This window comes from Nilaparvata lugens, chromosome X (assembly GCF_014356525.2).
Source record: "Nilaparvata lugens isolate BPH chromosome X, ASM1435652v1, whole genome shotgun sequence".
NCBI lineage: Eukaryota > Metazoa > Arthropoda > Insecta > Hemiptera > Delphacidae > Nilaparvata > Nilaparvata lugens.
The window spans coordinates 86,821,686-86,834,513 of record NC_052518.1 but is presented as its reverse complement, the minus strand read 5'-3'; the positions used below and the strand labels follow the sequence as shown (position 1 = coordinate 86,834,513).

At 31.7% G+C, this 12,828-nt stretch overlaps 1 protein-coding gene across 1 annotated transcript in view; it reads left to right on the top strand.

The window, feature by feature from the left end:
• The window catches only part of LOC111059791 (guanine nucleotide-binding protein G(s) subunit alpha), a 79,527-nt gene that overhangs the window by 20,668 nt on the left and 46,031 nt on the right, over nt 1-12,828 (top strand). Inside the window, exon 2 of the mRNA XM_039441811.1 lies at nt 8,981-9,053. Within this exon, the coding sequence (XP_039297745.1) occupies nt 8,981-9,053 (73 nt within the window). The remainder of the gene's footprint in view (nt 1-8,980; nt 9,054-12,828) is intronic.

The window sequence follows — 12,828 nt, the reverse complement described above, 5'->3', positions numbered from 1 at the left end:
ATTTCTTAACATTCAGTGCGCTGCTGTTTTCCATGCTTCTCATAGTTCTCCCAAATTAATATTTTGTTGTGCAATATAAAAGCGCAATATTCTGTCTTTTTCACAATAATTCGTTTTGTCTCATTTCTCATTATTAGATTTAGATAGTTGTATTATACAAAACTTTGGTTTATAGCATCATCATATGAGCTCATAGTATCGTCAGATGTAGTTGAAACTGTATGGCTTACGAAACTTGAGTTTTGTATAATAAACCATCCAAAGAGAGATATAATATTAAGTTTTTATTTCATTATGAGATAATTTTACTTACAGTAGAACTCCAATATCCGAATTAATGGGGACCGGGACCCATTTGGATAATCAAATATTCGGATAATCGGAGTTTTTTTTTAAATTGCCATTGGAGAGAAAAAAAGCTACGTTTTGATATTGCACTATTTTTTTTATTGAATTAAATTAAAGAAAAATGATTTTTTCACATCTTTTAAATATAAATAAAATGTACTTATGTACAAGTTTAGAAATAAAAATCATTGTTTTTTAAACATATCCGTCAATGCAAGCTGTTTTCGCGGGGGGAAGAATAATAGCGCACTTAGACTTTTTTGCAAAATTTTTTTTTCTGAAAGTGATTCGGATAATCGGATAATTGGAGTTCTACTGTATCTAAAAACAATGTTTCAAGTTTTTTTTGAAATCATTTGTATCTGAATTAATAATTTATTGAAACAATAGGATTCCCCCTACATACTCCTACATCAATAGAGTTATTGGAGAGATGACAAGTCTTGATAATATTTTCGAAGTATTTTCAATAATATTCATTCTTATTCAATCAAAATCTGTGAAACTCTTTTCTTTGCCTTCATAAAACAGAAATGGCTGGAAAATGAAACACTACCTGAATTCTCATAACCTATGTCATCGATTATTATTCATTGAACATTCATTGATACATGTAAATGTTATTGTTTTCTATGTTTTATAGCATTCATGTACATTAGTACTTGATGTGTTTTCTGATGTCTAGCTTTAGCTTTTGAAATTAAGCTGCTTAGAAAGATTTTGAAACTAAGCTTCTTAGAGTAATTTTCTCTCCGCATAGCTTGACTTGAGCAACAATAACCCACAAAGATGGCTAATATCTTATCAGTGGAAGTAAATTTTCCGTGAAATATTTCGTGCATTGTAATAATACAAGTGGACATATTTATACATTGTTGATTGTCTTGAAATGTGCATTTAATCATCGTAATGACAAAAGTGTCTTTAAAATATTCTTTAACTGTTCAGTATACAGTGGAATTAGTTTTATTTATTCACACTTTTCAGAAATAAAATATTTCAACGTAAGAGTACAACATATCAGTATTGTTGTGAAGGTGATGTTGTAGTTATCCACATTGAAACCTAGCAGATAACCCGTGCTCCGCAAGGGTCTATTTTAAAACATGACAAACTGAAAACTTGACGTAATTATATCTTGAAGAATTTAAAATAGGCCTATAACCATCCTCGGTTAGTTAAGAATCTATATGCAAAATTTCAAGTTAATCAGTCCAATAGTTCAGACTTGATGATGCGTCAAACATAATTTTCCTATCCCGTACGTGTATAAACCAGTTATTTCGTTTATTATAATATAGATGTCTTGGTTTTGTCGAAATTACTGATTTATTAAAACAATTTGAGATTCTACTTCCTGCCGTTACACCATTATCAATACGGTATCTAGTAAACTAAAAGCTTCAACATAGTGTAGCAGAAATAATTATAATCTACATTATAATTATTTCTGCTTCACCTACGTGAAGCCCCACGATTGGCAATTAGTTTTTTTGACCAATGAAGTTTGAGCTCTACTGTCATTGGCCGAGGCCAAACACGCCAAATTATTCCAAATATGGTGATGTCAATAGACCAATAACAGTAGAGCTCAACCATTATTGGCCAACAGCTAATGTCCAATCGGAGTGATTCACTCACACTATAATATTGTTCTGCTGCTGAAACTTTCAGTTCACTAGAGATTGATAACAACTGAAACAATTGAAAACAGTCTAAACTAACATTTCAAATTGTTTTAATAAATTAATGGTTTTGAAAAAATCCTTTTTCATAAAATATATAAAGAGAAAATGTGATTGGCGAAGTAATGGTGTTGAGGTATACTGTCGATCATTTCCTTGCTGCTGTACTATGGAATACTATAAATACTGTAAGACCGTGCTTCCTTTTATTCGGGTGGTGTATTTATGGACTACTGAGATATTCCAAGTCACTATAATTTTATTTGATCAATAAAAATGCATTTTCTTATAATTAGTCTATTATTCAATAGTGCCCATGGAAACTCAAATTGTTTCGTGAAAAATTCATAGGTTTAATTGAGTCTGTTCTATTGATCAGCCACATCTTCCTTTGTCGAACTTTTCATTTTTCGTCAATGTCAAGCTATTCATCAGTTAGTATACGTTTGTAGTATAACAATAATTCTTATACAATTGAGGTTAAGTCAACCCGACTTGCTTTTCATCCTACCATCCCAACATTGAATTCCAATATCCATTATCTCAGATACTAAACAATATTAGCCCATGTGATTGTTACTCGGTGCCTTCTGAACATAGACTATATATTATCACTTTGCCGTGAGTGCTGACTTGATTTATTTAAAAAAATTCTATTCATCTATCAGACATGTATTCAAAACATGTTGAATGTGTAAATTTAGTAAAGTAAATTAAATACTTAATCTTCAAAACTTAAAAAAAATACTTTGTTTTCAAAACTTTGTATTCAAAACATGTTGAATGTGTAAATTTAATAAAGTAAAGTAAATTAAATACTTTATTAAATTTACACATTCAACATGTTTTGAATACATGTCTGATAGATGAATAGAAATTTTTCAAATAAATTAGTCAGCACTCAATGATTTATTGTAAATAAATGATTTCACTTTATTGTAAATTTAATATTTTCAATTTTCAACGTTGTTTATATAATTTCTCGCATCATCCGATCTCCACGGCCTGCTTAGGTCGGACAATTGGAGACTATACTTTTTTTGAAATACGGAATACATTTCATACAGTTTGTCTTTCGTGAATTGATGAATTGATGAATCCATGAATGATGAATTCACCATGTGTTTTTATTATTTGGTTGTGCATATCAATTTCTCACTGATTTGTCTTCGATTCGATCCTCACTAATAAGCATGGATTGTTTCTATGGGTGGCATTAATCAGCGATTCCGAAGAAACAGCTTGGTCGAGTTTAGTTTGACGCCTAGCCACCAAGAATTAGATTACGACTGATTTATCTTTTTTTTTGCTGAATATGATGCTCACATGAACTCCAGGGTGGTGCGTGGGTGATGAAACTGATGATGAGAGATGAGCCTACAGAATTACAGCTGTAGGTGGGTTGCGAACCACCGGGAAGCGGATTTTAAATGGTATTTAGAGGAGCTCGGCTGTTGAAATGTTCACACTGACAACGTGAATAGCAGACGCTTATCGATAGCTTATCAGTGCAACCTCGAAGCCAATAGCTTGAATTGGTTCATGTTATTGGCTGCTAGGCAACTAAATAGAACTTGGCCAAGTTCGCTTTTAAAGATCGTGTATAAATACTGCCCTATTTGTATTATAATTTCCTCATTATTGAAGCATAAGTCTCGGACTCCTTCGGGCATCATTTCATGAAAGCACATTTTTCAGGTTCCTGGGCAACATCGATCGTGCTAGACAACACAGGCTCTATTAATTGTTTCTCTTCTCTTTCATGTTTGTCTAGCGTCTAGCTGATGCTCATAGCTCATAGTGCCTTTGAAAACCTTCAAGATAGAATCCTGTAGAAGGCTTGAGCTATCTCAGAGCTATTTCCCAATACTTTTTTAGTAAGAATATCTAGTGTTTAAAATTGTTCAGACATTCTTCTTAGTTCTATATATCTCCATTGGAAAATGATCCTGATTCTCCCACGTTCAACTGATTTTTATAGATATGGATCCTCTGTAGGCGCAACATGGCATTTTGGAAACTGCGACCTTATTTATTAACGAGATGTTCAGGGATATTTTGGAAAATCGTTCACACTCGAGTTGAATGGATTTGAAAATCCATTGTTTAGGTTTAGGTGTTGAAACAACGTAGATTCCGTAATTCTCATTTCATGATATAATCTGCTGATTATTACAATCGACATTGAATTTTCATCAGTGTTCATAAAATTGTATTTTGTCCTACATGAATCACTCGGACAAGTACTACAATAGCCTTATTATAAATGTTTTTTCCCTTCAATTCTACCTCTGAAAACTCCGCCCTCTCTCTCTCTCCCTCTCTCTCAAACGTTGCCTTCTCTCTCACTCTCCATTTCCATTTTACCATTATTTTAACTCTCTCTTTCCTATCCTTGCCGCTGCAGCTGTTTGCGAGTCTCATGTATAAATTTAGCACTACATTTTTTTTGCTTCCGATTTAATCTCTTAATTTCAATTGATTTTCAAAAATATGAACTGTGAGACCTTCTTTATTTGCCATTAGAAACCGAAATTGAATATTTTCCGATTGAATAAATCAATAAATTCCACTTGTTTGTCATGTCTTGCTTGAAGCTATTCAATATAATCAGTTGATGAACAACAGTATTGAAATTCATGAATCGCGCGTGCTACGAATTGCACCATCGTTTCATTTTAAAGCTCTGTTTGGCTGGGAATTTATTTTTGCTTAAACATTGAATCACAAATTGAATAAGTTCGTTTTAATAATTAAATTAAAATTAAAAATGAAAATAAGCCTATAACCATCCTCGGTAAATAAAGAATATTCATACAAAATTTCAAGTTAATCAGCTCAGTTTCAGATGTGATATTGCGACAAACATGTAGATTATTTCGTACATGTATAAGCCAATGCCTTCCTTTATATTATATAATATAGATTATATATAGATGGCCAAAGTATTCAAGCAAAGTATCATTAACTGGAAAATTGCCGGATTGAAAACTTGACAAACGGAAAACTTGACGTTCTGAAATCTGGATTTGTAAATAGGCCTGTAACCATCCTCAGTAAATTAAGTATCTTTATTGCGAAACGTCATATTAATCAGTTTAGTTGTTCAGACGTGATGATGCGTCTAACATGCATTTCGTATCCCGTAAATGGTATAAGCCAATTCTTTTCTTTAAAATATTATAGATTGATGACCACTCAAGCAAAGTATCACAAACTGGAACTTGACAACCTCAAAACTTGAAGTACTGAAAACCTAACGAATTGTAAAATTGACAAATTGAAAACTTGACGTACTGAAATCTTGAAGAATGGAAAATATGCCTATTACCATCCTCCATAAATTAAGAATCTCTATGCAAAATTTCAAGTAGATCAATTCAGTAGTACAGACGTGATGATGCGTCAAACATGTAAGATTATTTCGTATCCTGTACATAAAAGAAAAGTAAATTCTTTTCTTTATAATATTATAGATAATTTATTTTATTTATTTATACATTGATACATACAATATTATTCTCAACTATGAATGATTGGGTGATGAACAACTGGCTTAAAGCCCAAAACTGTTCCTTTCCCAAATGTAGATAGAATATTCGTATAATGACAACACGAGTCCTAATTTTTCCTATTGGTTCTCTCTAATTTTTTATTGAATTATATAATTATATCAGCTGCTGTGGTTTTAGATATTCTCTCTCGCCAACTTATTCCTCTTCTTGTCACACTCTCTCTGTTACTGTCTCTCTCATTGTGTGCCATTCTCTCACTCTCATTTAGTCTCTCTAACTTTTTATTGAATTGTATTATTACAATTTAGATTGTAAATACAAGTGATAGACGATGTAAAAGACGTTGTAGGTTCATTCCAATTGATGAAAGGTAGAGTGAACATTGGGAAGGTTTTGATTCTTTCGTTGACATGTTTCGTGATTTAGAACGCCCCAGGCCCTGATTTTCACCCATATTAGATATAGGTTTTCTTAGAATGTGAGTGTTAACAAAAAGTTCACAATTTGCTTTAAACTTATACTTGCTGCTTAGTAATCGTAATCTTTAACCTTAGAGTACTTTTTTACTGCAATTGATAAGAATCCAGAGAAGCTTGATAGATGAATATACTATCTTGGAAAAAGTGGAAAAAATGCGACCAAAAGCGAACCTCTTAGGGTTGAATTTTACTTAATTGAGTGCTCATTTTCCTTATTGTCCTAGTTGAGTCGTCTCGAATAAAGTTTCGCCATCCGTTAAATTTTTCCTCACATCCATCCTTTATTGTTGCCACAGCTACTCAAGCTTCAAATAGTTTCCTCAATTCATTCTTCCCGAGGTACATTCCAAGTACATTCTTTTCCCAGTAGATTATTTCTATTCTTCAGATTTTTTCACTTGCTGTTGAGCGATCGATTTCGCCCGCTCCTGGAGGTTTATCTAATTTTTTCAGTCATTCTTTTAAGCAACTTGCCTTCGTCGACCTATCAGCTTTGAGCATTCCTCATCAACTGAAACGTTGTTCTTTTTCTTCTCTGGTTTCCTCCAGCACTCCCTTACTTGTCTGTTTTGTAACTTTTCTCACTTCACAGCAAATTCCATCTGGCGCTTCGCACCGCACAAAAGCCACTCATACTTCAAACCAATTAATGATCTCGATTTGATATCTGGAAACGAATTCCTCTCCATTGAACGTTTTCGTTTTTTTCTGCTGTATCTCAGCTCCTCTTCTATTCTCATTTTAGATAGCATCGAATGATAAATAATCACCCTCTATTAGCTATGAAATGTGGTGTGGTTTGATGCTTTCATTTGTACGATAAAACGAAAGATTCACCTCAATGAAAGGTCAGACGTGTTCAACAAAATTGCTCAGAAATCACCATGAATTTTGTAACATTAAGGTTCTTTATGTTTTGGTAATATTACTCTTTCAAAAAAATTGCTCACAAATCACCATGGATTTTGTAATATTCACGCTTTTCTTTGTGTTTTGCTAATATCTCTGGTCAATAAAATTGTTCAGTATTCACCATGCATTATGTGTTGATTGGTAATCGATGTTAAAAACATTATGCTATCATCACCAAAATCTCGCTATTCTGTAATTGAGCAGCTATCACTGCAAAAATGCAAAAAATCGAAAAGTTTTGCGTCATTTGATTGCGATTTAGTGAGATTCTTTTGTGTTCATGGATTTGAAATCGAGCAATTTACATCCTATTTCCTTGAAGCTTTATCAAATAAATTGATGAAAGAAAATTACTTGTTGATAAGTTATAGCTTACTGGAAAGCTCTAATCTTTTGAATCATAAAAAGTTATGTTGAAATGTACATTCACCATCGTAGTATACTAATTTCCAAGTCTAATCCATCTAATGATATGAGCCATTTAGTTTCTTTCCTATGATCTTATTACTGAATCGTGACATATTTCAAAACCCTTTTCATATTAAAAAAAACTGATCAACTTGTTTGAATTCTATTCTAATTACAATCAATTTTTCAATAATATCTCTAAATCAAATCTTACAACTATGAATATTTTTTATGAATAATTAAATAAACTATATTGAGCTCCCAATATTGTGTTTCTTTCGTGATGGGAATTTTATTAAACCGTTTCTAAAAATGTTTCATGATGGGGATTTTATTGAACCGTTTCTAAAACTCTTTTTACAAATCAATACATCAAAGAAAAGGTTTCAAAATCAGCTGACAGCTGACATTGAGCTGCCCATATACCAGTAGTAAATGAAGCTCCCGTGGGCAGTCAGCTGTTCAACTTGATGCTCTTTTGAAGATATTCTCATTAGTAAACGATAACATGTATATTCTAATGGTTTAGATACCTTGATAATTAACAAATTAATAAAAATAAATTTCTTCATTCGGAAGCATTGTCTTCTTATCTAAATTTATCATTTCTCAGTTCACCTTGATTTCTCTGCTGCCTTCACTATTTATCTATCAAATAATCACATTTTCTATTCACTTATGTAACCCTTGTAAATTTTCCTGTTCAACTATTCACCCAAACGGCGGTTAAATGACGTTGTCTAACAGAACCGATGTCACGATAACCAATAAACGAATCAAATGACGATGCGATGAACTCATTTGAACGCGGTTGAATTTAATCAACTTACGGACCTAAGTATTATAGCCTAGTGCATGTAGGCCTATTATCTTACCTCAGATCTTAAAAAAATAATTGATGTGTTTGAATTGAAAGTGATGATTTGAATTACTGGCAGTGTTGAAAAAATAATTACTAATATAATTAAACATATTTAAATACAAATAGTTAAATATAAATATTCATTTGCATTAGAACTATTATGGAAATTAGTTGAATGTCATACTATACTCCATACAAAATTACTCTTGACTTGGGAGGGACATGTGTAGCAGAGGAGGCATTCAGCGGTAGGGATTTAACCGGCCAGCGTTCTCTAATTTCTAGTGAGAATTTAAGCGCTGACTAGACTGATTCTAATCGACAAATTGGTAACTCCGCTTCTATCTATGACTCTATCACTGTAATTGCTGATCTCCCTCCATTTCTCTACGCCGCATATTCCTCCAAGTCAAAAGTAATTTTGTACGGAGTATGTTGTCTATTTCTTGAACGTAAAAGGCGCATAGAAGTAATGTTTCATGGATTGTATTAATTAAGTTTCATCTTGTTTTTGTATTTTTTCTGTGGGAATAAATTTGAATTTAGTTCACGGGAAAATCTTTGCTATTGTGAATATTTTAATGAATTTCAGCTCTCCATTATGTTTTGTAATTACTTATTTCAATTCAAAAAAGAACTGTTGTCCATTCTACAAACATTATTGCGTTTAGCTCAGTAAGCTCATCTTATTGTGTGGAATGGACAAAGTTTCTGTATTATTTATCTATGCTATGTTTTGAAACAATCCATTAACATTAAATTTGTTTTCAGGTGCTGGAGAATCTGGAAAAAGTACAATAGTAAAGCAGATGCGAATACTTCATGTAAATGGGTTCAGTGAAGAGTAAGTTTGCTTATGTTATATTTAATTCCTTCAATTATGTATTGTTATATGTATATTTTTGTATCTTTATAATACTTCAGGTGGAAGTTGAAACTCTATTATAGATGGTTTTGAATAGATTGACAGGTTCTCATCAGTGAGTTTGAATTTATCACCTAATAAATGTTTTGAACTATAAACATGGTTGTAATGAATTTTACACTTCGGTAGGGATTTTTAATTTTTTTGAGAAATGTTATTTGGAACTCTAGTATGAATTTAAAACTAACGATAATTTAAGAAACATCTAAAAATATATTTGAAAAATGTTTCAGTTTTAGTAAAGTGCCGTAGTAAAATAAACATTTCAAATGTTGAAGATAGTTGGAGAGATCTTTCAAACTAGAGCCACATCAACAATATTATGCTGGAGCTGCCAGTCTTTCACAACAGTGATGTTTTGATTCACTAATTACAACAATATTTTCCAATGAGTTCAATGAAACTGTCTCAGATGTGTTTAGAAAAGTCACTGACATTATCTCCCATTCAACATACGAAATGGGTTGCTGGCCAAATTTAAAACTACTAATTATTATTCAAACATCTTATAAAAATAATGCTTTTTAATTACAATACTCTCAGAATCATCTGTAAAATCTATTACAATTGAATTTATAGAATATTCGTTCAAATCCAACAAACTAAACAGTCTGATCTATTATAATATGCCTCTGAAGATTGTGCGAGAATTTTTGTAGTTATCTTCTTCGACATAAAGTATTTCCTACTATTAGGAAGAGTTGAAATTATTGAAACTAATTAGTTTTGCGATTGATATTGATGGTTTGCTGTCATTGAAAAATTTTCCAGTCAAAGGATCTCAAATACAATGGGAAAATGTTAAATATTTATTCTTACAAGTGGAACACGAAGTGCAGTAATTGATAAATGTCTTAATCGTAGGTGTTGGTATAAATCATATAAAAGTTGGAACGATGATTTAAGTAACATAATCATTGGCAATGGATCAAGAAATTTACGAATGAACTTTTACTACTTTTTCATTATTCGTATACTATTTAGAGAGTATAAAATTAATATATTCTATTCTATGAATTCTATAAATACTGAATGTTACAATCTATACTCCAAGATACTATTTGTTTAAAATTGATTATATTTGTGTAAGAGAGGAATTTGTACAGAAGTATATAGACATTTTTTCAAATCAATAAAATAATTGCAATATTTTACACGTTGAATCATGATCATGATTCTATTCAAATTCGTTTCAATCCGTATGAAACTTTCTTCTTCTCTGAAGAAACATAAACTTAACTTACGACACTACTTTTACAGTAGTTGCAGTCAGATGTCAATTTTATCTTGAATACTAACTTGGAAATTAGGAAAGTTTACTAAACCTCGCTCTGAAAATACATTTTATTAAATTACATTAATAATGAAAATCACGTAACAGTTCAAAAAGTACCGGTAGTTTATTGATCTGAAATTTATAATATCGGTTTTTTACTATATCGTTTGAACGAGCAATATTCTGGTATTCCTTATTAGAAATGAGGAATACTATTTGAAAAATCGGAGATTTATAAACAACGTGTCGACCAAGTACTTAGCACTCAACAGTTCCATAGGTTATGATTTCAAATAGAAATATTCCTCTCCTTTCTCTTGAACGGTGTTCTCAGACATTCATTTTTTATGAAGCGTTTATTATTCTTAAGTCTCTCATCAACGTCAAGGTTGGACTCTAAATCAAAATCAACGTCAAATTTAAATTTGACGATCTTGAAACTTTTGGAGTGGTCCATTTACTCGTTTCAACTTTTACTACTGTCTCGTAGCTGTAGTCGTGTACACACAATCACACAGTTAGAAGATGGTGGTGATACTTTGACATCACTACATAGACAGATTGAAACCCCCTACTAGATGCTCTGTATACACCCACTGCTACTACCGAATTCAACTGGACACTTCTATTTATATAAATTTTCGCCGGAGCGGAAAAAGACTGAAATAAACACGCTTCTTATACGTGCGCGCACTACTCCTGTCTCTGTCTTATGATGATTTCTCTCACTCTTCCACTTACCCTCCCTTTACTACCTTAGTGATTCAACTCAACGTACCCTGGCTATTTCTACTACCGCATTTGCAAAAGTGTATGAAATTTTTCGAGTGAGGTATTCCAGGGTGGAATTATCTTGGGGAAAACTTTCATCATTGAATTCCTTGATGGAACATTTTTCAAGCATCTGATATTTCTTATTGATGCAGACACATATCATACTACGTGACAATCGTACACAAAAATAATTATTGAAATGAAATGTGTGATACATTTTGGGGGAAAATTTAAAAGCTGGGTAGAATAATGCTTCTATGTTCTATCAATGAATTATATCTCATTCATCCATGCACACATGACATCTGCTGTCATATGGGAATAATTCACGAAAATAAGTTAATAATTAAGTTAAGTTAATAATTGATAATATTAGAACATTTTGAACATCTGGCAAGTGGAGTTACTCTTGACCGACTTCAATAGAATTTGTGATTCATTTTCCTTTACTAATTCATAATGTCGAGGGTTGATTTGGTAAGAAATCTCCAATTTTGAACACAATGTTTATATAGTTTTGATCTTCATTTCTAAAACTTGAAACTTCAAACTAAAAATCTAAAATCTCTAACTTCTTCATGATCTGGACTAATAATTAAACTCATAGCTAGTTGTATGGTGCATATTAACCATGCTACTATTGATTATTCAGATTGTAAACAAATTTCATTAATTGATTTATCTGATTAGATTGTAAATGTTTTCCATTATTGAAAACCTATCCGATATGCTTGATAGAAAGAAATATGACATTATTTTTGTAGATTTTTCTCAGTTGATACATGCAACTAGAAATCTCTTTAACGATTTGATGAATCAAATGTTCTCTGTTGACATAAATGCCCATAGTTTCATTTGTCATTATGATCTATGTGTAGATCTCATATAATATTCTGTAAGGCTCAACTCACACTTACGCGACTCAAGTCGAGAAGAGACTGCAACTCTAGTCTCTTCTCGACTTGAGTCGCGTAAGTGTGAGTTGAGCCTAAAAGTACTAGAATGTTACCGTAAAATTAATATAGTGTAAATTATCTACTCATCCAACATACTTGTTTCAAACTTGTTATGCAGACTGGTTCCAAATACACATTCAAAATATCATAGGCCTACATTCAAAAGTTGTATTCTCATGTTTTTATGGTGGAAATGCAGTTCTTACACTTCATCAGACTGTTGTTACATTGAGGCTAGTTCTCTGATTCCCTTATAAATAACAACAATGCTGACAGTTCTTAGTGAATCCTATTATAGTGTAAATAAGAAATGAGTGTCTAAAGCTCTTTATCTCTTCTAGATCCAGCTGGAATGCTTTTGTTTTATCGCTTTATAATAGTACTTATCCTTATCAATCATTAATTATAATATTTTAACTAATATAGTACTTATTCTTATCAATCATTCATTTTATTATAAAATATTATTTTTACTTATTATTCATTTACGTATCTATTCTTATGTTACCATTATTAGTCAAGTTAAAATTGGTGGTAGTGTTACAGTATTCAAACTAACTATTGTTTTTAATTTTTACTGCATACACAGTGCCACTTTTAGAATATTTTTCAGATAGGAATTACAAGTGTGCCACGTGTGTTGATAGTGGAATGGTTGATAATTTAGATCTTAATAAAGAATTGTTTC